The 27,488-nt window shown below is 57.9% G+C and overlaps 2 protein-coding genes across 3 annotated transcripts in view; one reads left to right on the forward strand and one right to left on the reverse strand.

The window, feature by feature from the left end:
* The window catches only part of PDE4A (phosphodiesterase 4A), a 39,232-nt gene extending 33,418 nt beyond the window's left edge, over nucleotides 1-5,814 (reverse strand). For both annotated transcript variants that reach the window (XM_045774308.2, XM_045774307.2), the window contains exon 1: nucleotides 5,251-5,814. In XM_045774308.2, the coding sequence (XP_045630264.1) occupies nucleotides 5,251-5,570 (320 nt within the window). In that variant the 5' untranslated portion in view covers nucleotides 5,571-5,814. The remainder of the gene's footprint in view (nucleotides 1-5,250) is intronic.
* An 11,109-nt stretch (nucleotides 5,815-16,923) lies between these two features.
* On the forward strand, nucleotides 16,924-27,488 carry CDC37 (cell division cycle 37, HSP90 cochaperone). Its single transcript, XM_045774350.2, has 8 exons — nucleotides 16,924-17,115; nucleotides 22,215-22,496; nucleotides 22,805-22,913; nucleotides 23,021-23,136; nucleotides 23,222-23,344; nucleotides 23,853-24,035; nucleotides 24,139-24,210; nucleotides 25,325-27,488. The coding sequence occupies exons 1-8, from the start codon at nucleotides 17,014-17,016 to the stop codon at nucleotides 25,478-25,480; spliced, it is 1,143 nt and encodes a 380-aa protein (XP_045630306.1). The 5' UTR covers nucleotides 16,924-17,013; the 3' UTR covers nucleotides 25,481-27,488.

Genomic DNA, 27,488 nt, shown 5'->3' on the forward strand with positions numbered 1-27,488 from the left:
CTGAGGAACTTGTTCCATGTGGAGTCACCACGAACCTCCAATTTGTAAAAAATGCAGTCTCTGCAAAGCGTAATGAAGCGAGGTATGCCTGTATTGTATATCTCTTTACGTACTATCTGTTTATTTGGCTTTATACATAAATGTAAAGGTTTTTCCCCACACACACACATCACCCAAGGACCAATTTTCGCTCCCTCGTTGGGAATGCAGGGTTTCCTAATCTTGGCACTGTTGACATTAAATGTCAGATAATCCTCTATCTACTAGTAGCCAGGAGCACCCCCTCAATCATTAAACTAAAATGTCTCCAACCTTTGCCACATGTCCCCTGGAGGCCAGAATCACCCTCAGGTGAAAACTCCTGGTCTAAACCCACTAAGACTCTTGCACTGGCCACTGGGACCCTTTGGTCCAGCTGCAAACAGAAAGGAAGAACATTCTCATTTACCTGCCCTCAGGCTTCCCTCCATTGTTTTGCGGACTCTTCAAGTCAGACTTTGGAAATGGGGTTCTGAATAGGCCCATTTCACAGACGTGGAAACCTGAGGCCCAGGAAGGGGAAGTGACATGGCCAGGCTCAGGGAAAGAGCAGGGCCGGATGATGAAACCAGTTGTCTGACTCCAGAGACTGGGATTTTAGCCACTAGGCTACATAGGCCCTTCATGGTTCAGTCTCCTTCCAGCTCAGTGACCTTTGCCCCTTCCTAAAAAGTCAGAGATAAACTAAGGCCTAAAGCCAATCTTGACCATGGCCGTGTGAACCTATATGAGCTGCCCTGTCACCTCCCTGCCTCATTTCCTTCCACTCATCTCTTGTTCACTTCTACCACACTTTGCCTCTCTACTTTTCTCGAACATAACAGACATGCTCCTACCCCAGGACCTTGGAACTGGCTGTTCCCTCTGCTTGTCACCTTCTTCCCTCAGGCTCACTTAGCAACCAGTGTGTCACTTCATTTAGGTTGTACTAAAATGTCACCTCCTCAGAGAGCCCTACCCTGACCCTAGGGTCTCTCTTTTCTTCCTGTCCCACGTGTCACCATCTGAAATTATCATAGGCCTTTACTTGTTATTCCTCCTCATCCACTAGCCTGAGACTCCAGGACGGCAGGGACTGGGGGTCTGTCTCATTCTTGACCACAGCCTGAAGATGCTCTATCGCTCATTGTGGCATGAACGGCCCTGTTCCAATGAGGAAAATGAGGCTCAGGCAGGTGAATCCTCTCCTCAGGTCACATAGCAAGTCAAGGGTAAAGGCTGGATTTGAGCTCTTACTCCGGAGTGAAGACAGTGGGCTCAGATGCCCCCCTCAGAAACTCTGTCCTCACTCTGTCAGTCCCAAAGCCCTACCTGCAACTCAGAGGAGCCTGCAGTCAATCTGTGATTGGTGAAAGGGGGGGGGTGCCCTGGCAGCCAGGGCCCAGGACTGTGGTTTGGAGGACACCCCCCTTCTGTCTGCAGACGTCAGAGAGATGCACTTTGCAGAAGTGCAGTTCTCAAAACACCATCTCCTGGCTGCCCAGCCCCAACGCCAGCAAGACGTGAGCCTTACCACAGCCCCAGGGGGCGGGGGGGGGGGCAGATCTTATGCACCCAGTGTAGTAAGAACCCTGAGGCTCAGGTGGGCATGATCGTGGGCTCCTGGTCTCACAGCCAGTTGGCAGGCAGGGCTACAGTCTGATTCTCACCCACCAATCTGGAGTCCAGGAGACCTGGGTGTTAACCCCAACTCGCTGTGCGACCTTGGGCAAGTCAGTTCTTTCCGGTTCCTCGGCAGGAACGGCGAGCCAAAGACGCTGGGAGTTAACACGCAGGTTGGTGTTGGGAGGCCCTGGCACGGGCACGGGCAGGGGCAGGCGCCGAGGTGAGCCGGGAACTCCGTGTCCACAACTTTTCCGCCAACTTCCTCTGCATCCGCCAGACGGCCGTCTCCACTGCGCTGGGCTGGACGGGGAGAGCCGCCTGGTCCCGCCCGGGGACGCCAAGGACCTCACCCGCAGCCTGCGGTCGGCCGGCCTGGCGCCCACTCTCCGAGGCGCTCGATACGCATGAAATAATAACCTGGGGCGCCACGGTAGTGGTGGCGGCCGTGACTTTGCTCTGCTCGGGGACTAGAGCCCCACGGGCAGGTCCGGACTCGGAACGCGCGCTCAGCCTGTGCCTTCCTCGTCACCCAGCAGAGGGCGCGCGGAGGGAGGGGCGCGAGGAGGGACCCGTTCCAGTGCACCGCCAGGGATGAGAGGAGGCGAGGACCCAAGTGGAGACAGAGGCCACGGGCCAGAAAGAGACCCCAGTCTGGCTGCCTCTACCCCTTCCTGCGGCCCAACAGCACCTCCCTCGGCGGGAAGAGTTTGGAGGTACAGAGGGGCACGGGGGTAGGGGCCGTACGTTGGTCCTGCCTTCAATTCAGGCAAGCCCCCCCTCCCCGCCCCCACTACCACCGGAGTCTTTCTCTTCCTCCAGCTCCATCTGCCTCTTGACAGATCGTGGTGGTGCCGTGACTCAGCCCCGCAGGGCGCCAGGAGCACAGGCTCATACTTCCCCAGGTCTGGAGGGGGGTTGTGGATGCCATCTCAGATGGAGGGCAGTGCCCTCTCTCTGGGGGTTCTTGTGACTCAAGTCTAGGGCTGTCTGGATCCCCTTTTTGGTGGCTGCATGAACTGCAATGTGGGTAGCACTGGAACGCCCTGTGTGCACTCAGAGAACCCCCTTTCTGGAGAAACAGGCTGGCAGGAAGCCCATTCTAAGAAGCAAGGTTCCACTGGAGGCCTCTCAGTTCCCCCTTCCTCCTTCTGCCTAAGGGTAGGGGGAAGACGCTGGCACCTATGCCTTCCCTCTGGCCACAGCCACTGGAGGCTACGCAGGCCTACAGTGAAACAGAAACCTGAGCCCTGTTGGGATGTGGTTGAGGTTCCTATTTTTAATTCCCACCCTGGCAGAATAGGGTCTACTCAAACCCCATCTCCCCTCCTGAGTCCAGGTCCCTGAGTGACTATCTACGGAGCACTCAGTGTGTTAAGTCCTGTACACACATCCCCAATCTCACAGAACTCTCAAACACACCCCCTCCCAGCAGAGCAGTACCACCAGCCCCACTTTACAGATGGGGAAACTGAGGCCCAGAGAGGGCAAGACCCTGGTGCCAGGACCCCAGGCATCGGACAGAGGGGTGTTGGAATCTCAGCTCTGCCATTTCCTGCTTGTGTGAGCTTGGGCACGAAGGAGGGACTTTGCTCTGCTGGGCCTCAGTCTGTCCAACAGGAATACCTCCTGAGGCACTGGAGAGGAAGACATGTGGAAAAGTCCCCGGCACGGAGCCCGAGAGTGAGCCATTAGGAGATGGATACCACCAAGATAATGATGATGGTTACCACTCAGCCACTGTCCCCAGAGAGTCAGTACCCCAGACACCAGGGTAGAGGGAGTCCCTGGGGTCTTAAAAAAGAAGAGGGCCCAGTTCCGACTGCACCCAACTCCTTCACTGGTCTCTCAGGACAGAGACCTGAGCCAGTTTGGCGAGCAGCCCCGGGTCTTGGCATTTCCTGTTGATTCCAGCTTTTGTTTTCCTTTAGCTTCTCTCCAGTTCCCTTTGGGAAATAGCAGGCTATGTATGCTGGGCCCATGACACTTGCTTCCTGCCTGGGGGGCAGGAGTGCTGGGACTGGGTATGTCTCCAATGGGAGTGGGTTGGGGTGGTTGGGGGGGTTTGTAGGGCCTGCTGGAAGGCCCCAGAAAGAGCTAGAATTGTAGGGTCACTGCCTAGAGGGGCCTCCCTCGGGACTCCAGGAGTGACAGGCCTGAATCTGACCATTTCAGTGATGTCCCAAGCAGAGGGGCACCCATGGGGGCCAGACAGAGCACACAGCTGAAGCTGTCAATCACACAGTCAGACCCCTGAGCACCACTAGAGCAGCTAGTGTAACTAAAAACACCAGGTGGTTAGAGGATGGCAGGCAGATGAGAGCACACCCCAGAAGTCAGACGACTCCTCGACGTGGGGAACAGAGGCAACTAAGAGCATGTTAGCGTCTCAATCAGTGTCCCTGGGAGATAGGACAGTCCCGCTGACATGGTCACACTGTCCCAGTGCCACCATTCCTGCCTCCCAGGAATCGTACTGTCACAGTCCGTGCCTCAAGAGCACATGCAGTCACTGTCACAGTCGCTGTCCCAGAAGCACACAGTCACATCGTCATGGGACAGGTCATACTGTCACAATTCCTGTGACCCTTAAGTACATAAGTCACACTGTCACAATCGCTGTCCTGGAAGCACACACTGTGTCACAACTACACTATCCTGAAGCACACACAGTGATGCTGTCACAGTCACGGTCTCAGAAGCACATATGGTTCCACTGCCATAATCACTGTCCCCGAGCACACATAATCCCATGTCCCAGTCACAGGTCTCCAGAAGCCCAGGCAGCGCATATAGCTAAGGCAGGCTCAGCTAGTCGTACCCCAACAGCTGGAGCCAACCCAGGTCAGTGAGAGGATGTAATCAGAGCCAGCCCAACACCTCCCCTCACTAACACTGTCCCCTCGGGGAGGCAGGGACTCCCTTACCCTGTGCTGGGACCATGCACCCTCTGGGCACCGGTCCTTCCCTCTGGTCAGCTACTGAACCCTAACACTCCTGCCCTGAGAGGGAGCTCCAACGCAGCACACAGGCCCCCACCACGGTGCTCCCCCAAGAGGCTCCCTCTGGATTTCTGACCCCAGCTGCTTCAGGGCGAGTCCCCGAATGCTCCCTCCCCCACCCTCTACGGTCCTCCACCCCTGAAGGGGACTCCGAGAGCCCCTCAGCCTGGAGGAAACATTGTGATCCCAGCAGGCGCCCTCTACATTGCCCTCTAGGTCGTCCACAAACATAGGGAATCTAGCTGCCAGTACAGTGCCCCCAGGAAAGTCCCTTCAAGTACCCAAGCTAGCCACTGTCCTGCGCTGTCATCAACTAAGGTACAGACTCCCAACGCTGCAGCCCTCAACCAAGACGTCGTTAATACTACACGCAGCATGGCGCCCCCTAAGTCGACCCCAGGACCGGCTTCAGTAGAAGGGTACCCATATACAGAGCACCACCAGGGTCGCGTCCCGGACGCCCCCACAGAACTCCCCCCCACACACACACCCCCGCCAGTCACTCGGACTCCACCCGCAGCGCAGCGCCCCCTGCGGTCAGCGGGGCGAGTTGCGTCCTCTCTGCGCGCCTATCGGCTCCACGCGCGTCCGCCGCCCGGAGTCTTACCGCCTGCAGCTGCCTCCGCTCGCGCCGCCGCTGCCGGTGCCGGTACCGTGGAAGGACGAGGGCCAGGACATGCGGGAAGTGCGCAGGCCGGGCCGGTCGCCGGTGTCCACGGCGTCGGCGCGCTCTATGGGCCGGTGTGGCGACCGTTCGGGCTCTGCGCGCTCCGCGCTGTCGGAGTAGCCGCGCTGCTGGATACGAATGGGGGTCCGCGGCTGCCGCCACAGGTGCTGGGGGGGCGGCTTCAGGGTGGCCTGGCCCTCCCGGGGCCCGGGCAGAGACAGAGACAGGCTCCTCTCCGAGGGGGCGGCCGGGGGCTCCATGGCGCCGGCCCCCTCCTGCGCCCCGGGGGGCCCCGGCCTCTCCAAGGTTCACCCTGCTCAGCGGCGGGCTAGCCGACGCGCCCGAGGCCCCGCGGGTGCGCCCGGCCTCGGTGGGGCCATGGCGCCCCGGGGACAGACCCGGGGGCGCTACGGGCCGGTCGCCCCCGGGCCGGGCGCCGCGGCTTTCTGTCGGCGGCTGGCGCTCTGCTCTGCGCCCGGCAGCGCTCTCCGCGCTCGGCACCCCGCTCCGCGCCAGCCCGGGCTCCCCCGCCCCGTCCCGCCCCTCCCCGCCCCCCGCCCGCCGCTCTGTCAGCGCCGCCCCCCTCCTCCTCCTCCGTCCGGGCCAGTGGGGGGCAGCCACCCAAGGAGGGGGGCCCTCCCCGCCCACGCAGAGCCCCGCTCCCGGAGGGGAGGGGGCGCCGGAACTCGGCTCTCTCCTGAGCGCCGAGCCTAGCCGCGGCGTGCACGGGTAAGAAGGAGTTAAACGGTTAATCCGATCAGGAAGAAAACACCCGACTGGTTGCCGGTGTGTCAGTCAGCCCGTCCATCATGGCGGGGGCGGAGCCCAATGCTGGCGTGTCCTCGCCGCTACCCCTGGCCGGGGGGAGCTTGTGGGGAGTGGTCCCGGTGCCACCGACGTGGTCCCTGCGGCTGGCAGCGGCGATGTTCGGGGATTCTCCTGTCGGTGGGTCGGAAGATGGTGATGGTGTGTGCCCAGGGGAGGATGTGCGTGCACGTGGCCCCTTCCGAGGGTTGTCTGTGTTTTTGGTGTCGGCTGGAAGTGTGTGTGCGCACGTGGTTGGCTGCTGCGGTCTGCCTGCTTCTCTGGATTTCGCTGTGTGTGTATCAGTGTGTCTGTGGGTGAAGGATGTGTGCGCACGTGTGCTGCTTGTTTGGAGGGTGTGCGCCGCTGTGGGGTCTGTTCTGGTGGCCTGGGGCTGTGCATGTGTACCCACGCGTTTGGGTGTGTATTGTGTTCGGTCCGTGCTTGCGGAGTTGTGCAGGCAATTCAGCCTTAGCGGTTTGACTGTGGTGTCTGAGGGAGTCTGTATGTGTTGGTGTGTGTGTGTGGTCGGCTTGAGGGCCGCTTTGGGGTGTTTCTGGGGTGTGTCCCTTTGGTTCCCTGTGGCTCCAAGAGGACACCCCAGCTGCCTGCCCACCTCTCTGTGTATCGCTGCCTCTTGTAAAGCGCTTCTACAGGAGGTAAACTGAGGCAGGTCTCCGGCAGCCGCGGGATGCACCCCCATGCCCTTTTCAGGCGAGTAAACAGCCGCGCCTCCTCCCCGCGGCCCCCGCCGGCAGAGCCCCCCTTCCGGCACCTAAATCGGGAGTCGCCGTGACTCACGCTCCCGCCTCCCCCAGCGCCGCGCCGAGCGAGCGAGCGAGCAGAGAGCGAACGGGATCCGAGCGCCACCCTCCCCCCATCTCTGCCGCGACGGAGCCCTGGCAGTGGCCGGGCTTTGGGAGCGCAATCGCCCGGGTGCCCCACCCCCGGGGCCGACGCGCGCTCGGACGCTAAACGGCTCTGGTGCACGTCCCCGGAACCAGGTCCCCGCCCCCGCGCGCCCCCCTCACAGACTCCCCGGGGCAGGCCGTGCCGTCTGCCACCGCCCTCCTCCCCCCGCCCCCCAGCACTGTTCTTATTTCAAAAAAAAAAAAAAAAAAAAAAAGCGGCCGTCTCCAACCCCCACAGCCGCTTTTCTCCCCGCCCGAGGGGGCTCCGGGCGTGGGCGAACGCGGAGCAAAAACCCGCCCCGCATTAGCAGCCGCGGGGTATCCCAGAAGCCAGAACTGTGTCTCCCACTTCTCTCAGGGACCCTTCCCCCCGCAGTACACAGTCAAAACGGCTTCTAGGGGATTGGCAAGGGCTGCCAGTTCTCCCCAGATCATTTGAGGGTCCTGGGCTGGGCCCAATTCTTGGGGACCGGAGGCCCTAGCGTTGGCCGGAGCTCTGGGTGTGTAACAGGGGATGAGGGGGTGGATAGAACACAGCGGGGTGGGGGTGGGGCGGTTTGCAGAAAAAGGGCACAAGGCAGTGGGCTAGGGCTGGTGTTTGGAGCTCTGGACCGAATCCGGGTTGGACCAGGCTGAACCTGAACCTGGCAAAGGGTAGAGGATTATCTGGGGGGAAGGGGAGTTGGAGGGAGATACATTAGACCCAGGGAGGGGGGAATGACAGTCACTTCCTCCCCCCATCTGGAAATGAAACATTATATCATGACCCAAGCAGAGACCCTGGAGACCTCCAATTGAGTAGATAAGGGGATGGAAAGATTGAGGCTGCAGAGAACAGTGCCTGAGGAGGGCAGTAGGGCCAGGGGCCTGGCCAGCACAGGGCAAGCGCAGCTGTCCAGCTTTCGAACTCATCCTCTGGCCAAGATGGGGGCTGAAGTGCCCTCGGAGGACCCCAGATGAGAAAGAGCAAGGGGCTCACACATACCTCTTACATCTACCCCCAAGAGAAAGAAAAATTCCAGTCCAGCCCTCCGCCAGGGTCTCACCATCCCCTTTAAGGCCTGGAAGGAAGTGAACCCTCCCAGGAGAAATAGGGGCACGCAGCTGACTGGTGGGAGACCTACTCCCTAACCTGTCCCAGCTCTCTGATTGTGGGGGCATGATGGGACTGGAAGGCTGAAACCCTTTCCACAGTCCTACCTCTTGCTGACTCAGGCAGCTGCAAAATGGAAGAAGGGGTTCCTAGAGACTGCAAGGGGCGCCTTGGGGAAGGGGCATCACAGCCTGACCCACAAGGCTCCAGAAATTTCAACTGATTTTGTGAAAGGCCAGGGGCCTGGAGCATGGAAATGGCAACGGGTGACTGGACCTAGCCCAGCTGGCCCTGAATTTCCACCCCACCTCCCAGCCTGGTCCCCTCCTGCCTACCTGTCAGCTTTGGTGATGGAAATCCGCGGAGGGACCAGCAGTGGCAGTGTGGTGGGCCTTGGCGGCAGTGGGACCCCAGGCTCTGAGGGCTCAGTCTCGGCCCAGCCCAGGCCGGGACCCGTGGAAAGGCGACGGCGAGGGCGTCGGAGGTCAGCCCCCAGCATGTTGGCACTGGTGGGCTCGGGGGTCTCCCAAGGCCTCTGAGAAGGGACAAGGACAGGATAGGGGCCTGACCAGGTCGCTCTGAGCCCCTCCCTCCAGTAACACCCTTCCCTAGCCACTTGAGAAAGTGGCTTTTGGGGATATAGACTCCTTGTCTCCCCCTCACATCTTAGCCACTCGCTGATCCCTCCCACAAAGAGCGCTTTCCCACCCTTTCTCGGCCATAACTGTTATAGGGCTCCCTTTTGATGTTCTGGCCCTGAGGCTCTGGACACCTCATGCCTGTACACTGAGTGCCTCACTGTGAAGCCCCTCTAACATATCCCCACCCTGTACGCCTACGAGGCCCCTCCTGGCCCTACTGTCTGTGGCCCCTCCCACCCATCTTAGACCCTCAAGACCTTACCCTCGGCACCCCTCCTTCATCCTACAATCTTCTCCCCACCTGGGAAGCCCCTTGGAACCCCCTGCCTTCTGTCCCAGGGCTGAGAGCCTCTTAATCCAGGAGGCAGGAAAATTACGGAATTAAAGGAGTAAACTGAGGCACAAGGCGACGACATTCCTCCAGTTTGAGAATGTGAAGCCACACTTAGTGAACAGCCATAGTCACAAGAGGGCGCCCGTCTTCCCTGCGGCCCAAGCCCCGCCCCAGCCCGGGCCCCGCCTCTCGCACCTCGTCCCCGGTCCCGGCCACCGACAGGACACTGCGACTCCTCTTCATCCCGCCAACCTAGCGCGCCGTTGGGGCTGCGGGGGTCATGTCCGCCCGGGCCAGCGCCTCCTGAAGGACCAAGCCGAAGGCATCCGCCATTAGTGCCCTGGGGCTCCCCCTGCCGGCCGAGCCTGAATCCTACCCTCCCTCGCTAGAGTTCTCTCCCGAGGCGTGACGTCAGCAGGTGGCTGACGCACTGCCCGACGGATGACGTCGCCCGCCCGTTGCCAGAGCGACAGCTGACGCATGGCTGGGGTCCGGACGGCGTCAATGCCCAGGTTGGCCACTGGGGGGCCAGGAGCCTCGGGACCCGGTCGCCCCAGCCCCCACCCGTCCTCCCGCGGGGGCTTCCCCCGGCCTGGGGATCCCGCAGAGAAGACCGGGAGCTCCCAGAAGCGGCCGCGTGTGGCGCGTGGTCCGAGCCGGGGGCCGGAGGAAGCGTCTCCTCCGAGCTGTTGGGCTTTTATGCCTAAACCCGAAATAGCTCCGATGTGCGGGGGCCGGGCGCAGCGAGACGGCGGCTTGGGCACAGATGGGGGACGCACAAGCAGAGGCGCGCGGAGACAGACAGGGACGCGTGGAAATAGAAACAGACAGACAGGGACACAGACGCAGCTCCCGATGATGAGTGCGCTCTGCTGCTGGCGATCCTTCCCTGAAAGCCTGGAGGAGGGGGAGGCTGGTTCACTTCACCTTCGCACCCAGGTGCTGCGAATTATTGCTGTGTGGCCATGGGTCAATGACAAACTCTCTGAGCCTCACTTTCTCCTCTGTGAAATGGAATGATAATCGCTACAGGGTCCATGTGAGAATGAAATGAGATCAGACCATACTGAATTCTCACCGGACAGTGTCTGGCACTCAGTAAGTTCTTAGTACTACCAACACCTGAGCCTGAGAGAGTCTGTTAGAACCCAAGTCAGATCAGGTCCCTCATCTGGTCAGAGCCCTCCATGGCTTTTACTTCACTCAGAGGAAAAGTCAAAATCCTCAAGAGGAGGCCCACACAGTCCTGGCACAATGTGCCCAGTCACCTGGCTGTCCTCACCTGTTACCACTCCCTCTCAGCCTCTGCTCTATTCACACTGGTCTCTAGCCTCAGGGCCTTTGCACCTGCTGGTCCTGCCTGGAACTCTTCCCTCAAATATCCACAGGCTTCTCACATTCTTGAGGTCTTTGCTCAAATCTCACCTTTTCAGGCATTTCTCCTGGAGTTTCTCTCCATCCTACCCCTGTTTAAAGTTGCTAGCCCCTCAGGACTCTCAGTCCCTCTTATCCTGCTCTATTTTTCACAGGTTTTACCACCTGATAACATACAATGTAATTTATCTATTACATTTACTGTCTCTTCACACATTAAAATATCAGCTGCAGGAGGGCAAGAATATTTTATCTATTTTATTCATTACCATATCCCCAGTCCCTAGAACCAAATCTGAAACATAGCAGGCTCTTAGTAAGTATTTGTTCAATGTCTGGTTATTATTTTGAGGACATAATAGCATAATTATAAAGTTCCTAGCAAGGTCTGCTACAGACTAGCTACTTTACCCCCTACTTTGGCTTTTATTTCTCTTTCTTGCCTTATTGCACTAACTAGCATTTCAGTTCAGTGTCAACTAGTAGAAATGAATGTAAACATTATCTCACCAACCTCGGCAAGCCTTTGACAGACAGTTGTTGAACAAATGGACAATTGTACAAAGATAGCTTAAAGGTCACCTCCATTTCTCAGCCAAACTGAGACAGTCCGTGTTCTGAGCTCCCACTGCTGCTTATTTTGCCCCCCTTAAAACATTCATCATTCTGAGTTGTAATTATCTGCAAAATGGTACCCATTCATTACGGTCCCCCACACATGGTCTCAATAAATGCTGAACGAATAAAGGAATGAATAAGATAGGGGCGCCTGGGTGGCACAGCGGTAAGCGTCTGCCTTCGGCTCAGGGCGTGATTCCGGCATTATGGGATCGAGCCCCACATCAGGCTCCTCCGCTATGAGCCTGCTTCTTCCTTTCCCACTCCCCCTGCTTGTGTTCCCTCTCTCGCTGGCTGTCTCTATCTCTGTCAAATAAAAAAAAAAAAAAAGGAATGAATAAGATAGACACAGGGAGAAAGAGGCACCCCCTCTCTGTGTACGAAATCAGATACATGCACTCAGACAGAGAGAGGGCATGTAGTAAGGGCCAGGCTCAGGCTCCAAAATTACGCTGACAGGGGTGCCTGGGTGGCTCAGTCACAGTTAAGCATCCGACTCTTGACTTCCGCTCAGGTCATGATCTGAGGGTCCTGAGATCCAGCCCCACGCTGGGCATGGAGCCTGTTTAAGATTCTCTCTCTCCCTCTCCTCCACCCCCACCTCCATGCAGCATGGGTGCTTCTCTCTCTCTCTCTCTCTCTCTCTCTCTCTCTCTCTCTCTCAAAAAAAAAAAAAATTACACTGACAGACTTGTATTCAAATCCTAGTTCTGCCATTTATTAGCTGTGTGTCCTTAGGCAAGTCACCCAGCCTCTCTGAGCCTCAGTTTCCTTATCTGTAAAATGGGAACGATATCCAAACCTATCCGAAGGGGTTATTGTGAGCTGGAGTGAAGAAATGCATGTAAGGTTCTAAGCACCATGATGGGTTCATAGTGGGTGCTCACAAAACAGTAGCCACTATCCTAGTAATAATAACAATTATCATCATTGTTGTTGACTCACAAGGAGCTATAGACAGACATGGAAGACAGCAACACCTTCACAGAAACCTCACCTCCTCCCATCCTCCCCCTAGTCTCACCAGCTGACTCACTGTTCTGCAAAGACTTTAAGAATATTCAGACCTCAGGGCCTTTGTACTTGCAGTTCTCATTGACCCCAAAAAACAGGCTCGGATATCCTGTGTTCCTTCCACTTCCTGATCTCCTTGACTCTGCTTTCAGTTTGTTTGTTTCTTTTAGACTTACAACATTCTAGCAAGACAAAGAATGTACCTACTGTTTTTATCAGCTGTTGCCCGTCCTTTTATTAGGAGGTGAAGCCAGGATGTGGATCTGTTCTGTCTCTAGCTGGCTTTTCAGTTCTAGGACAATGCTGGCATACAGTAGGGGCTCAACATATATATCTTGAAAGAACGAATAAATCCAGTAAACGCCCTTACCTCCTCAGGCCTCTGCTCAAGGGCACCTCCTTCCAGAGGGCTTCCCTGATATAGACGCCTCCCTCCACCCCATCGCCCTCACTCAACTTTATCTTTCTCCTCGGCTGTCATCATCCCTGACATAGCATATATTTACATTTCTGCTGTCCGCAGCCCAAGTTCCACAAGGGCTGGGGATTTTTCAGTCTGGGTTTAGCTATACCCAGAGCCAACTTCACAGACATGTGACCTGTGTAGTCACTCACAGCCCCGTGCTTAGGTTTAACATGCTGCCCTTGTCTTGAAATGCTTCATTACTTTGACCAAGGGCCCTGCATTTTTTCCTTTCCCTGGGCTCTTCAATTTCTGTAGCCAGATCCCCAGCACCTGGAACAGCCCATGGGTTTGCAGAATAAAGGAAGGAATGGAGGAGTGGATGGCCAACAGAGCCCTGCGGTCCAGGGAAGAAGGGCAGAGACAATACACACCACTGCTGTCTGGACACCTGAGCACGTTTGCAGAAGTCAGCCTTGGCAGAACCCCCCAGGTTTGGAAGGCAGGACATCATGAACTGGCCTGAGTGCCCAAGGTAGAGGGGTGCCTCTGAGCCTGCCTTCCCCTCCCTTGAGCAGCAGGCCGACTGGGGAGGGGGGTCCAGATGGCAGAGCAGGCTGCTCTGGGCAGCTGGCACCAGGCTCAGGCCGAAAGAGGCTGCTTCCCCTTACCCCAGCCCGTCAGCGCGATCAGTCAGTGGCCCAGCCTGGGAGCCCCTGGCCTGGCTTGACAGTAAAGCACTGGCTTCACCCAAGCCCACCACCCTCAGAAGGAGGATGCAGGGTTGGATGGCCAACAAGAGGGAAGGAAGTGAAAATAAATGCCCTTAACCACACCTTGGCCCTGAGCATTCAGGCCTGTGAAGGAAGAGTTACTAACTAGCTCTATGCCCGGAGCTAAAGCCGGGCCAGGAAGGATCACCAGGGGGCCCAGGCACACGTGTGTGTATATATGCATATATACAGCTGTTGTGTGCCGCCAAGCAGGTGGAACTTTCTGTGAGTGCCGCACAGCTGAAACCAGACCATACCTGCAGGAGTATATGTATGTGACAGGGCGAAGCCACATCAGCCTCTGTAGGAAAGAGACTGGAATGCCTCTGTGTGATTATGGCATGAACGTGTACATGAGGAGAGGGGAGACTGCATTCATGTGGACGCAGTGGGAGGCAGCATTTCACAGTACTTAGAAATGCGGGTTCTGGGTTCAAATTTGTGCTCGGCTGCTCGCTAGCTGTGTGGCCTCAGGCATGTTATTTAGCTATGCTGGCTCGGCCGGCATAGGGTGTTTGTTAGTCTGATTATGTCCGTCTGGATTTAAGTGTATGTGTGTGTGTGGGGGGGATGTTTGAAGAGTAATTCGACTCCTCCAGGAGGTCCTCCTGGATACCCAACCTGAAGTGCGCCCTTCCGTTTTGCTTTTTCAACACAGCCTTCTATTTCTATCACAGTCCTAATCATAATTTGTTGTTATATATTTGATTGTGTTGTTTCTTTTTCTGTTTTCTCCATTAAATGGCACCTCTGTGGGAGCAGAGAGTTTTGTCCTGTTCCCTGCTGTGGCCTCAGCACCGGGCATATAGTAGTAGGTGCTGAATAAATACTTGTTGAGTAGAGATATTCATCACAGGAGGGCTGTGTCTGTGTGGTACAGAGAGAGAGGCAGGAGCTGGCTGCGATCATGCGTTCCTGGGGGGCCCTGTGCTCAAATCTGGTCTTGACTTTCTTCCTTTCCCCTTCCTTCAGCCACGCTCACTTTATGGGAATGATACTCCATCAACTCCTGTATTGCCTCTGACAAGTTCTTTCCCCTTTTCTGGGTCTTAGGGACTCACTTGCCTCATCTGTAAAATGGTAGGGAGGGCGGATCGGTTCATAATAAGCCTCCTTCCTGACCTAAAGTACTATGAAAATAGTCTGAATCTAATACCCTCTTTAATTCATTCAACATTTATTAAGCACCTACTGTGTGCCAGGCACTGTTCTGGACCTGGCCCTGCCCCCATATTAGCAGCTGAATGAAATGAATGAATAAGGCAGATACCAACCAGAAATCTCATTCCATCTCGAGGACTCTTACCCGCAGTCACTCTCTATGCCCTGAGATTTTAGTCTTTACAGTCTGAATTCACCAGTGGGTATTCCTGTCTTTACACCTGATCTTGTTCCCTCACCAGCCTTTGGTCTAAGCACAGCAAACAGAGGGCTGTTTTTGCTGGTTGCTGTAGTCCCACCACCTGGCTGCTGTGCTATGGCACATAGTAGACACTTGGAAATATGTGTGAAATGAACTGAGAAATCAATGACAGAGCAAAGGCAGGCTCGCATGCATGACCTCGGAATCGTCGGTGTCGTTACCCACTTTGCATATGAGGAAATTGAGGCTCAGGGAGGCAGAGCCGATGCGGGGGGGCCCCACCGCTGCTAAGTAGTGTGTGGCTGTGGGATGCAGCAGAGAAAGCTTGGGTAGTCCAGAGGACCACTAGCAGCCGCCCACCCACCCCCACCTCACAGGTAGAAGATGCGCTGATGGTGGTGGTGTGAGAAACCCAGGGTCCGTGCAAAGCAACTCAGAGGGCTGTCTCAGTCCCCAGCTGGACATGCTGTGCTGGCAGGTTAGGAAAGTCTTGGCGCTGATGGGGAAGCTTCCGGTGCCCTGTCCCCAGTTCTGGGAGCTGGGGCCCCCAGGACCCCGTTTCACTGGGGTCGGTTGGCTCCAGTCTCGGAAACCAGGGAAAGACCTCCGCGGAAACCCGGGAATCCCCGGCATCTGGGGTCCTCCCCGCACACCCACAGCCCGGAGGCCGGCCTGAACCCCTCAAAGGGCGCACCGGTGGGCCCCGGCTTTCTTGGGGAGCAGGAGAGCCCCACAGCGTCCTGAGCCCCTCCCTCCGGGGTGCCGGGTCCCCTTCCCCACCGCAGCTCGCAGCCCCGAAGCTTACCTTGCAGAGGGGCTGGGGAGGGGATGCCCCGCCCTCTCCGGCCTGAGGGGAGGGAGGGGACAGGGGTGTCCAGACCCTTTGTTTGCTGTTGTGTGTGTATGTGTGTGTGCGCGGTTGTGAGACCCGCTGGGGTGTGGGTCCGTGCGCGCGCGTGCCCGGGCCTTGACGGCCGCGGAGATGTTGGACTGCCTGGGCTGGAGGGGGAGGGGGAGGGGGAGGAGAGGGGGACTCCCCCGCCCGCCCACTCGCGGATTTGAAAGATGCTCGAGGGGGAGGGGAGGCAGCAGGCGGGCTCTTTTGTCTGGACGGCCCCTCCCCTTCCCTGGTCAGGGGAATCCCCCCCATCTTGAAACCTTTAATCCATTCCCTCCAGCCCCCTATCTCCAAACACCCTCTCGGGGGTAATCTGGAGAAAAAGCGCCCCTCACTGGAGGGGCCGGAGCTCCTCCCATCCCACCCGCCCCCACGGAACGCCCTTTAATCCGAGATAATCCCGGCCCTAGGCTGCAACACGGCCTTTTATCCCAGTATCAAAACGAGGGTTGGGATGCACGCAAGCGTGCAGCTGGAGTCGCCCCAGCTCGCAGTAATGGAGTCTTTAGAGCCCCGACCGAGTAAGGGGGCTCCAGACCAAAGGGGAGGGGCTACGAACGATTCTAGAGTACCACCGCGCGGAAAGCCTCCATCCGCACCTCCACGATCCCCTTCCCGTCCCCCGGCTGCGCAGGGCTGGAGCACAGGCCTTTGGCTAGACATTAGCGACACCCAGCGGCCGCACGGGGAGACGCCGCGGACAAGAGCTCGAGAATCGTCAGCTGGGCGGGAGAGGGGGGTCCGGGTGATCTTAGAGGCGGAGTGTGTGCGCGAATCCCGGTTCAGGAATGACAGGACATGGTGACGCGAGGGGGAGGCTGTGGTCCGAGCCAGGGAAACACCAGATCCCAAGGCAGGACCACATCAACCTCACATCGGACCCCCCAAGGGCAGGGCCATATCCCTCCTCCACTTAGACCTTTCCATGGCAGGATCCTGTACCCCTAAGACTGGGAAAACGCTCTGATCAGACACCCCTCCCCAGCGTAAGATTAGGTCTTCTTCTCCAGGGGCAGGGGGGGAGGTCTTCCCGCCGAAGCCCGCCCCTGCAGTAGGCTCGGGCTGACGTCACTGCGGCGTGGCTATAGGGACAATCCCCTGCTTCAGTCTCGCCACCTGCCCCGCCCCTCGCGGCCGCCGCAAACGCCCACCCGGGGGCAGCGGAAGATGAGGGGGCTCGAGGTTGGAACGCCAGCCCGTATACCTCCAGAAGGTGCCCAGCGGAGACCCCGCGCCCAATGAGGCGGGGTCTTTGCGGGGACTCCAGGGGGCCGGAACACGTGCGCCTGACCCTTTAAGGCAAGCCGGGTCGCCACTGCCGCCACCGCGGTTACTAGGGATATAACGTCATGCGCGGGCGGGGAACGTGCGCGCCAGGGCGGAAGCGGAAGGGGCGGGGCTCTGCTGGCCGAGTCTCCAGCGCTGCCGCCGCCAGAGTCAGAGCCGGAGCCAGAGCGGGCTGAGCCGCCGAGGCAAGATGGTGGACTATAGCGTGTGGGACCATATCGAGGTGTCTGACGATGAGGACGAGACGCACCCCAACATCGACACGGCCAGCCTCTTCCGCTGGCGGCACCAGGTAGAGTGCGCGCGCCCATCGCCTTCCCCCCTCCCCCCCCCCCCGCCCGGGACTCCGCTCCAGAGTTCTGACCCATACTGCCAGGCACCCCACCATTGACACCTGAGATTCCCAACGTATAGTCTGGACTTTCAGTATCTCTTGGGGTTCCTCATTTTAACTCCAGACCCCAGAGCTGCCAGGACGCTGAGTCCCTACCAGAGGTACCGGGCCTCCTTTCCAATTTCTGCATGGAACTCCCAGTTGACCCCCAGGGCACCTTTCTCCAAGTCTAAACTGCTAAGATAAAGCTTTGGGGGTGTCCCCTCAATTCCCTCTGGGACCTTCCACTTACACGCAAAAGTCTGCCTCAGAGTCTGGACCCTGATCCTGTTACGGGAGGCGTTTCTGACCTTGGATATACCATCCGCCCCTCCCCAAATCGTGGAGTCCTCAATACTTTGAATTTATTCTGAGATCTTCCTCCCTAGTTCTTGACAGGGATTCCTATTCCAATCCAGAGATCCTGCTCCTCCTCCGGACAGAACAAGGAACTCTGTCCTCCCCTGAGATTTATGTTCCCAGCCTGAGAGTCCAACCTATATCTAGGACCCCTTCCCTACAATGTAGACCAGTGCTCCACCAGGCCTTCAGTCTCATTCAGGCCTGGAGTTTTGGACCCCGTTTCCCTTCCAGACCAAACCACCGGTTTCACTCTGATGGAGCCTCCCAATTCCAGCCACTCTTTACAGTCACCTACTGTGAACCCCATTTCCCATTATACCAGGAAACCCTACCCCGCAGGGCTTCCGCTCCGTCCAGAGCCCCTGCCCCTCCTTGGTATTGCAGGCCCAGGCACAACCCACCCCCAATAGTTTCCTGTAGGAGCCTCTGGCAGCCTTGGAATGCTCTGTACCAACTCCAATCCAGCATCCAAACCCACCCGGCCTTCCTCTTGACCCCAGCTCAGTCTGCAGCTCTCAGACACTCAAACTGTCCCTGCTCTCACTAGGGACTCCCCCAGTTTGATTCCAGATTTACTGCCCCTTCTTTTATCTGTTTGCTCCCAAATCCAAATCCCAGAATCCTGTCTGGGTGTCCTCCCACCTCTCTCCCTCCCCAGCAGTGCTCACAGACCAGCAGAACAGCTCTCATAAGACCTAATATTCTAACCTCTTGCTCCCCCAAATTGGAGCTCCTACACCCACACACTTGTGTGTGTTCTACTCTCACACTGAAGGCGAGGTATCTCTCAGAACCTTCCAGTTAGGAATTCTTCACCCCACCCTCGCATATGGCAACTCCCAGTCAGAACCTCCTAGAAGGGCCCTTCCCCATCCTGTGGTGTCTTTAGTCCCTACATCTGGTCTCCAGGCTCATTTCCAATCCTTACCCTAAAGCAGCAGTCTCTTGGGTAGTGTACCTGCCAGGCAAGCCACTGAGTGTAAGAAGAAAGTTCTAGCACTTCCATTTCTTGCCATGTGTACCATTTTATTATGAAATGCTTAAGGCCTGCGCGGAGCTCTGAAGACTATTCTTGGGAACACCTACTTCTCACACATAAAGAGGTTAATCTATACGGCTGTGTGGAGAACATTTTGGTCCTGCTGGGTGGGGAGCCAGTGCTTTGCTCCTGCAGAGTCTTCCCCACACGCCTTCCTCCCTCCTGGCACAGAACCCTTTGGCGTCCTGCTGAGGACTCTGGGCTGTCCTCAGCAGGTCCTCAGCCTGGTGGGGAAGAGGGTGGGGGAGGGGAGATAAGCATCTCCAGCGCAGGGCAGCTTCTGTGACAGGCAAGCTTGGGTTCTAATCCCAGCCCTACCACTTACTGCTTTACTTTCCCTGCCCCTAGAGACCATCCTAAGAATGAAATGAGATTAGGTCCAACAAGAACTTGGCTCAGGGCCTGGGAGGGAGTAAGCTTACGGAGCGAGCGGGAGGTGGGATTTGTGAGAAGGTAGATGGGTGCGCTTCTGAGCACAGGCCTGCGCACCTAGGTTCCAGCCCTGGCTCCGTGATCACTGACTTACTGCATGACCTCTGGCGAGTCGTTTGATCTCTTTGTGCCTCTGTTTCCCCAGCTGGGAATATTAAGGGTATCCACCCGATAGGGTGGTCGTTAGGAGGGGTTATCTCATTTCTTCAATGTGTGTCACGTCCTTGGGATAGATAGCATCTGGCATGTGATAAGCTCTCTGTAAACTTTAGCCCATGTCATCATTGTTATTATTCAGGTAATTCGTGCTTCTGGGAAAGAAAAATTCCACAGGTGCCAGAAAGGGACAAGGGAGTCTCCCCACTCCCTTGTCCCAATGCGGCTACTGTTACTGCTTTCTTCTGACTCCTTTCATGACTGTGTGGCACTGAGGTTCTGAGAGCCTCAGGTTTTCTGTCTGTAAGGCAGGAGGGTGGTGACACCTGCAGCCGTGCCCCCACCATGCTGTCTACCCTGCCCAGCCTGCTCCAGCCCCTCCCGGAGGTGTAAAGCGCAAGCTGGGCAGGCTGCCGCCCCCGCTGGCTCTGGGAGGCCTTTATTTAGCTTCCGTCTCCCTGGCGGCCACTCAGAGGACACCGAGAGGAGCTCGGTGACCGCCCAGCAGGAACCTGCTGGTAGGTTAGATGGTAGGTTCCTGCTGCCACCTGAGGCCAGTGATAATGCCAACCCCAGAGAGCCCCTCACAAGGCAGCAGGGAGCCTCCAGGGCAACACAGGCCCATCGTGGAGAAGGGGACGTGGCAGGGCCCAGGGCTGCTTTCTCTCCTCTCTCCACGAGGCAAGGACCTTCTCAACCTTTATCCACATGGGGAAAGTGAGACTCGGGATTGACGGAGGCAGTCCTGTGGGGCATGAGAGAAGGCTCCAGGTTCTCCGATTCCCACGCACAGCGGGCCTGGCTCTGTGCCAGAACCTGGAGATAACGGCCTCAAAGAAGGCCCAGAAGTGAGTTGGGAGACCATTCCGGTGGCAGTGGCCATGACAATGGTGGTAACAGTGGAACATGTTCGGTACTGAGTACGGGGTTGCAAGCAGTCTCCTGGGAGTAACTCCTGAGGCCCCATTTCCCGAAGAGGAACGGCAGGGCTGGGAGAGTTTTAAGGGTCTTAGGCAAGGTCACATTGCCAATAAATGGCAGAGCTGTGCGACGTGACCGTGCAGTAACAGCCGCTCCCAGTTATTGAGCATTTACTCTGGGCTGCAAATCGATGTAAACACTTGAAGTACATTTTCTTGTTTGAGCCCCAGAATGGTCCCCAGAGAGAGGGGGGGAGAGATTATCCCCTTGGATGGAAATGACAGTCACCAGCGTGGGAATGGCGCTTGCCAAGCGTCCATTCCGGCTCTGGACTGTCGACTTTTAACTTCTCATCTCCTTTGCTTCTCCTGGTGCCACCCTGTGAGGTTGGTACTGTTGTCCACCTTTGACAGATGAGGAAATGGGGGACCCTAGAGGTTAGGGTATTGACCCAAGGACACTCAGCCTTTACTTGGTGGCCGTGGGATTTGAGGCCCTGAGGTTGTCCTCCAGCATCTTACCATGTCATCTGGGGATCATGAAGGGGGCCTTTGGGGTGCAGTGATGTGGCATGGGGGCACTTGGGGAAGGCTTTGTCAAAAGCTGAGACCCAGGGGGCAAAGTAGGTAGAGTGAGGGGAAGAGAGTTCCAGGTGGAAGGAACAGCCTGTGCAAAGGCCAAGAGTCAAGAGCAAGCTGGTGCATTTGGGGAACCATGAGGGCCTACAACGGGGCCTTGGTGCCATCTGGGCAGCTTGGGGCAAGGGTCAGGGTTCCCTTCTGAACCCAGACACTCCAGGTTGGGGTGGCAGGGAGGGCTGCAGGCAGATGTGCATATTTCAGGGACGGCAGCTTCTGAGTCTAGCTTGGGGGGAGCAGCAGTGGAAGGTTGTGGCACCTCTCAGGGCTCAGTCCTGTCTCTGGATTGAGCAAGCGCTGCTGAGAGCCAGGGAGCGGATGGAGGCAGGCAGGGCTGGCGAATAGGCAGGGCCGTGCCTGTGCCTGGGGGCCCAGTGGGGACCTGAGCAAGAGGGGGAGTGAGAAGGGGCACCATCTGAGCTTGGCGTACAGCAGAAGAGGAGGTCTGGGGAGCACCAGCTAGGGTAGGGGGGACAGGAGGTTGGTGGGCCCTGAGGCTCAAGGAGGCGTGCCAGCCTGGAGACAGAGCTGAAGGGGGCTTGGGCAGCGGTCAGGGAGCAGTGCTCTGGGTGGAGCGAATTGGAGAGACATCTAGAAGTGAAAGCAGTCAGGACCAGGTAGCAGAGAGGCAGGGAAGGACAGGGCCAGTGAGCAGGCCTCAGCTGGGGGGCAGAGGTGGCTGGAGGAGGTGGCTGGGCAGGCCAGGGCACCCGAATGTCACTGAGGGCAGCTCTGGGGAGGAGGGGGAGCCTGAGACCCCCATCCAGCATTTCATCACTTTATTCATCCAACAAGTGTTCCCTCAGTCTTCACTGCACGCTTGTGTGTGAGACACGAGTGAGCAGACCCCCACCTCCGTGGAGCCGGTATCCTTGGAGCGGGACAGCGTTCAAAACAGTAAACACCCGTCAGCAGACGTCAGCTGGTAATGAGTGCTGAGGAGGAAGGTGACACAGGCCAAGAGTCAGGGGAAGTCGCCGTCCTCAGCAGGGGGTTAGGGGAGGCCTCATCTCTAAAGTAACGGTTTAGCCAAGATGGTAAGGATGTGAGGGAGTAAGCGGCGTGGGGGGTGGGGAGAATCTGGAGAGACAGCTTTCCGGGCTGAGGGACTAGCCAGTGCAAAGGCCCTGAAGTTGGAAGTGGGTTCGAGAAAAGGTGAGGCAGCCAGTGTGGCTGGAGGGAGGGGGCAGATCACGCAGGGCCTTGTGGGTCATGGATAGGACTTGGGCTTTTGCTGAGCGATGTGGATGCCACAGAGGGTTCTGAGTAGTGTGGGGTGCAGGGGAATGTTTAGGGGCTCGGGTGTGTGCAGGTATACTGGTGGGGTGGAAGCTGGCCATCTGGGCCACAGAGGGTGGTGCAGACATTCCCTGGGCCATCGCAGGTGCAGTGGGTGGGAGCCCTGGGTGGGGTGGGGCTGAGGTCAAGGGACAGGCGCTTCCCCGGAATGAAGGGCTGTGTCTGCACAGGCCCGGGTGGAGCGCATGGAGCAGTTCCAGAAGGAGAAGGAGGAGCTGGACAGGGGCTGCCGCGAGTGCCGGCGCAAGGTGGCCGAGTGTCAGCGGAAGCTGAAGGAGCTGGAGGTGGCCGAGGGCGAGGGCAGCAAGGTGGAGCTGGAGCGGCTGCAGGCTGAGGCTCAGCAGCTGCGCAAGGAGGAGCGGAGCTGGGAGCAGAAACTGGAGGAGATGCGCAAGAAGGAGAAGAGCATGCCCTGGAACGTGGACACGCTCAGCAAGGACGGCTTCAGCAAGGTGGGGGGGTGCTTGGTGGTCAGGGGTAGGTGGGGGGGTCAGGCTTCTGCAGGTCAGGGTGGGGGGAGGGACAGGTGTGTGGGGCCAAGCGGATGAAGCACCCCACTGGTACCCCCCCTCTGATCTGCCCGAAGGCCCTAGTCCGAGGCCACACCTGCCACACCCACGCTCCCGCCACACTGATGCTCATGACACCGTCACCACCTCCGCCATGGAAGGGATGGGCTCTGCGGCCTCGGCCCACCCGGCCGTGCTGGAGGCGCTCTGCGGCCTCGCCCCAGCCCACTCCTCCTCTCGCCCCATCACAGAGCATGGTCAATACCAAGCCAGAGCAGGCGGAGGAGGAGTCGGAGGAGGTGAGGGAGCAGAAACACAAAACCTTCGTGGAGAAGTACGAGAAACAGATCAAGCACTTCGGTGAGTTGGGCACAGGGGGGCAGGGGCCCGCTGGGGGGGCTGCCTATGACAGGGGCTGGCCCTCCGCCTCCAGGGCCCTTCAGCTCCTTGCCAACCCCTTCTCGTAGGCATGCTCCGCCGCTGGGACGACAGCCAGAAGTACCTATCAGACAATGTCCATCTGGTGTGTGAGGAGACAGCCAACTACCTGGTCATCTGGTGCATCGACCTAGAGGTGGAGGAGGTGAGTGGGGCCTGCCCTGGGACTGGGGGGAGGCCCTGCTCCGAGGCCGCCACTCAGTGACATCCTGCCTGTGTTCTCTCGGCAGAAATGCGCACTCATGGAGCAGGTGGCCCACCAGACCATTGTCATGCAGTTCATCCTGGAGCTGGCCAAGAGCCTGAAGGTGGATCCCCGGGCCTGCTTCCGGCAGTTCTTCACTAAGATCAAGGTAGTGTCCTGGAGGAGCCGGGGTGGGGTGGGGTGCGGGCCTCTCCGGGGCACCAGCCTCAGTCTACGGGAGGGGTGGACGCATGTCCCCTCAGACGCATGGCCGCGGGATCAGAGCCTCCTGTATCGGGAGGGGCCGGTGGTCGGCTCCCAGACAGAGTTTGAAAGACAGGGTGTCCTGACAGCCCCAACATGGGGCAAGAGACAGAGTCGACCTCTCGGGGTTCCTCAGCTGAGCGTCTGGAAGAACAGAGCTACCCGTGCTGAGGTCGGCAGCACGTGCGGATCGATCCAGAGCTCGAGCGAGCCGTGTTGAGTGTGAGGTGCCTGCAGGCCCCCCCCTAGGCGGAGGAGGAGGTGAGCGTCCCCGGTTGTGGGGCAGGAGGCAGGCAGGCAGGCGGTCGTTAGCACGCAGATGGTGGAACCGGCTGGAGGAGACCGCCCGGGCCTCTGAGCGCCTGCAGCGGGCCGGTCCTGTGTCCGAACGGTTCTCGGCCCCCACCCTGCAGACAGCCGATCGCCAGTACATGGAGGGCTTCAACGATGAACTCGAGGCCTTCAAGGAGCGTGTGCGGGGCCGCGCCAAGCTGCGTATCGAGAAGGCCATGAAGGAGTACGAGGAGGAGGAGCGCAAGAAGCGGCTGGGCCCCGGTGGCTTGGACCCCGTTGAAGTCTATGAGTCTCTCCCCGAGGTGCGGCTTCCCTGCCCCGGGGCGGGGGGGGGGCAGCAGGTGGGCTGTAGGTGGGCCCCCCATGGGACCCAGGCCCTGAGCCCTGGCCCGTCTGCACCCTCAGGAGCTCCAGAAATGCTTCGACGTGAAGGACGTGCAGATGCTCCAAGATGCCATCAGCAAGATGGACCCCACCGTGAGTAACGGGGCCCCACGCCTGCCTGCCAGGCCGCACAGCCCAGGCAAGCGATGTGTCCTCCTGCCCCGTCCAGCCCTGCTCCCCACTTCGCTGGGAGAAGCGTCCCTTGTGGGCTTCACGGAGGAGCAGGGGAGGTCATGTCACCGTGGGGCAGTGCACGAGGCAGCCAGACTTACATCCACACTTGTTTACACGTGTCAAGCACCTGCTGCGTGACTGCACCCAGCAGTGAGCACGGAATTTTCAGCGTGTCCCCTGCCACTGAGTGTCACTGCCCCTGTGGGCCATTTATGAGCCTGATGGGCACACCAGGTTGACCTCACCTTTGTCCAGGGAAGGGGTGCTCCTCCCTAGTCTTGGTTACCCCATCAAACCACGGTTTCTCTGGATACCCACTTGGAGAACCGCGTGGGGGTGCTGAGCACATGGTAAATGTCAGCTGCCGTTGTGTGTATGTGTGTATTTTCAAGTAAGCGCTCTGCCCGACACGGGGCTTGAACTCATGACCCCAAGATCAAGAGTGACATGCTCTACTGACTGAGCCAGCCAGGCGCCCTTAGCTGTTGTTACTATTAGGAGCAGTGATCGTGCTGGTAGACAGGACTTTGTGTTTTAATAGACCTTGGTTTGACCCCATTCCTGCCACTTGGCTCACTGGTTGGCCACACTAGTTTGCTCATCTGTGAAATGGGTCTAGTTGCAGGACCTGGTCCAGGATTTCTAGAAGTTTCCATGAAAAAGGATATCTAGACCAAGGAAGGGTCTTCACACTGTGGTTCACAAGCTCACTGTCTGTCTTTAAAAGTAAAGTGTTATTGGAATGCAGCTTTTATTCTGGACATACGCTATTTACACTTGAGTTAAAGTTAAGTGAAACGTAAAGTTCTGTTCCTCACCTGCACTAGCCACGTTCGAAGTACTTGGCAGCCACGTGTGGCTGGTGGCTGCCATGTCCGACGATGCAGGTTACAGACAATTCCTATCATTGTGGAGTCCTCTGGACAGCTCTGGTCTAGAAGAAGCAGTGTGCGGGTTTAAGGATGTGCAGGGGATAGGTGGGCCCCCCGGGGGGAGGGCAGCCCGGCCTCACTCGCCATCCTTCTCCCCACAGGATGCGAAGTACCACATGCAGCGCTGCATCGACTCCGGCCTCTGGGTTCCCAACTCCAAGTCCAGCGAGGCCAAGGATGGGGAGGAGGCGGGCCCCGGGGACCCCTTGCTGGAAGCCGGCCCCAAGCCAGGCGACAAGAAGGATGTCAGCGCCTGACTCGCCCCAGCTGCTGCCCACCTGCCTGCAGGCCCCTGTGTGCCCCTTTTCAGAAAACAAAAATAGATGCCATCTCCCCAGCTCCTGGCCTCCTCCACTTTCGCTGCTCCCGCCCAGCCTGGGCCAGGAGAGGGCCTGTCCCCACCCCCATTGCCCCCACCTCCAGTGCTCATCCAAGTCTCTGCTTTGAGTCAAGGGGCTTCACTGCCTGCAGGATGCTACCCCCCCCCAATCAGCATTATGCCAAAGGCCTGGGGGTCCAGGGAGGGGCGGAGGTCGCTAGGCTGGTCCATGGGGTGGGGGAGGGTCCCCAGCCCAGAGGCCTGCTCTAGTCACTATGGGCTCTGTTTTCACTGTTCATCTGCTGTCGAGTCTTCTATATGGTAAACAGCAATGATCTTCCAATAAAGGATTTCAGATGCTCAGGGGGGCGTCTCGAGGGCTGTTGACACAGCTCTTCTCTTGGAGTGGGAGGGGACCCCAGTGAGTGTTGGAGACCTGGCCTGTGGCACCTCAGGCTTTATCCTCCAGCTGTCCGGGCAGCTCCCTCTACTCTGATTCCAGGCTCTTGCTCATACTATTCCACTGCCTAGAACATTCTTCCCCAGGATTCCTTTACATCGGAGTTCTCGGCCCCACCCCCCACTCTTTGGCTTGTCCCCCAAGCCTCCCAGCCACCGCCCATTCAGGACCATCCTGCATCTCTGACCACTGCCCTTCGCATCCATGGCCTCCACCTTGGCCCAGATCCCCATCCCCTCTGGTCTGCAACCCTCCTTGTCTCTTCCCTGTTCCCCGCACCCCCATTAGACCCCAACAGGCAGTGGCCAGAGGGTAGCGATGAACACGTGAGTCGAGGCACATCCCTCCCTGAGAGCAGAAGCCCAAAGTCCTGTCTGCAGCTCACAAAAGGCCTTTGCCCCCTGTCCTGGTCTCTCTGCGTCTTCCCCTCTTTTTGCCCTCTCTCCCACTCCCTCCTTGCAGGTCCTTGAGCACTTTAAATCTCTCTCAGTGTGACCTTGGGCAACTTACTCAGCCTCTGTGTACCTCCCCCTCTGCACCATGAGTAATGTTAGTGCCTTTCTCCTGGGCCTAGTGCTAAAATGAGATCATGCCACAGGCAAGCAGGGCACCTGGCACTTAGATGCTCAAAATGTGGGCCTTGGCGTGTGCCTGTCCCTCTCCCCGAACACCCTTCCCTGCAGCCTTTGTGGGGCTCTTTAAAAAGAAATATTTGGGCCACAGAAAAGGGCCTAAAGAATAGTACGATGAACAAGGACTTAAGTTTAGGATGAAGCCAAGCAGGGAGGCCCTCTGCCTGCCCCTTTCAGGGGACCCCAGCCCTGCCAACTGTTTGTCCGTCAGACCAGAGCCCAGTGCCACCTCTTCCCCAGGGCCCTCCTTGGCTCACCTGAGTTGCCCCTCACACCCAGCCAGGCAGCTTGCCTCACCTGCCATGTGCCAAGCTTTGCCCACTGTGTGCTGTCCTCTCCCTCGTGCTGTGAGCACCACCAGGGCACACACTGAGTCTTCCGTCATCCTGAGGTGCTCACAGTGCCCTGGAGGGGTCTTGGCCCTTAGTGGGTACTCCGTAAACCTCAGCTAAAGCGGGGAGCCCCTAGATGCTGTTGTGTGCGGGCTGGTTGCCACCAGGGGGCAGTGGTGAGCTGCAGACCCTGATGGCATTCCCCTAAAGCTTTAATGCGGTGGGAATGGCAGGCGCGGATCTGGAGGGCTTGGGGAGGAGGAAGGCATCCTAAGGCCCTGGGTAAACCTCGCCGGCCCAGGATCCATCCAGGATTGGCAACTTCATTATTTACTGTGAAAACTTTCAAAGATGGAATCCACATTACTGGTTTTTCCTTTTGCCTCAGGCTCTAGTATAACTCAGCACTGTTAGTGATTCTCTACTTAAAATTTCAATATTTTGTTCATGGGTGGTTTTTTTTTTCACATTAATTGTGCTTTTTAAAAAATATTGCATTAAAGTATTTGTCTTGGTTACTGA

The sequence above is a fragment of the Ursus americanus genome, chromosome 14, assembly GCF_024610735.1.
Source record: "Ursus americanus isolate L20-20 chromosome 14, mUrsAme1.1.p, whole genome shotgun sequence".
Taxonomy (NCBI): domain Eukaryota; kingdom Metazoa; phylum Chordata; class Mammalia; order Carnivora; family Ursidae; genus Ursus; species Ursus americanus.

Bases quoted from the DNA above. Each gene is read 5' to 3' on its own strand.
- CDC37 (XM_045774350.2), top strand. From the start codon at position 17,014: ATGGTGGACTATAGCGTGTGGGACCATATCGAGGTGTCTGACGATGAG. The intron at 22,914-23,020 runs GTGAGTTGGGCA...CCCTTCTCGTAG, and splicing joins GAAACAGATCAAGCACTTCG to GCATGCTCCGCCGCTGGGAC. The intron at 24,211-25,324 runs GTGAGTAACGGG...TTCTCCCCACAG, and splicing joins TCAGCAAGATGGACCCCACC to GATGCGAAGTACCACATGCA.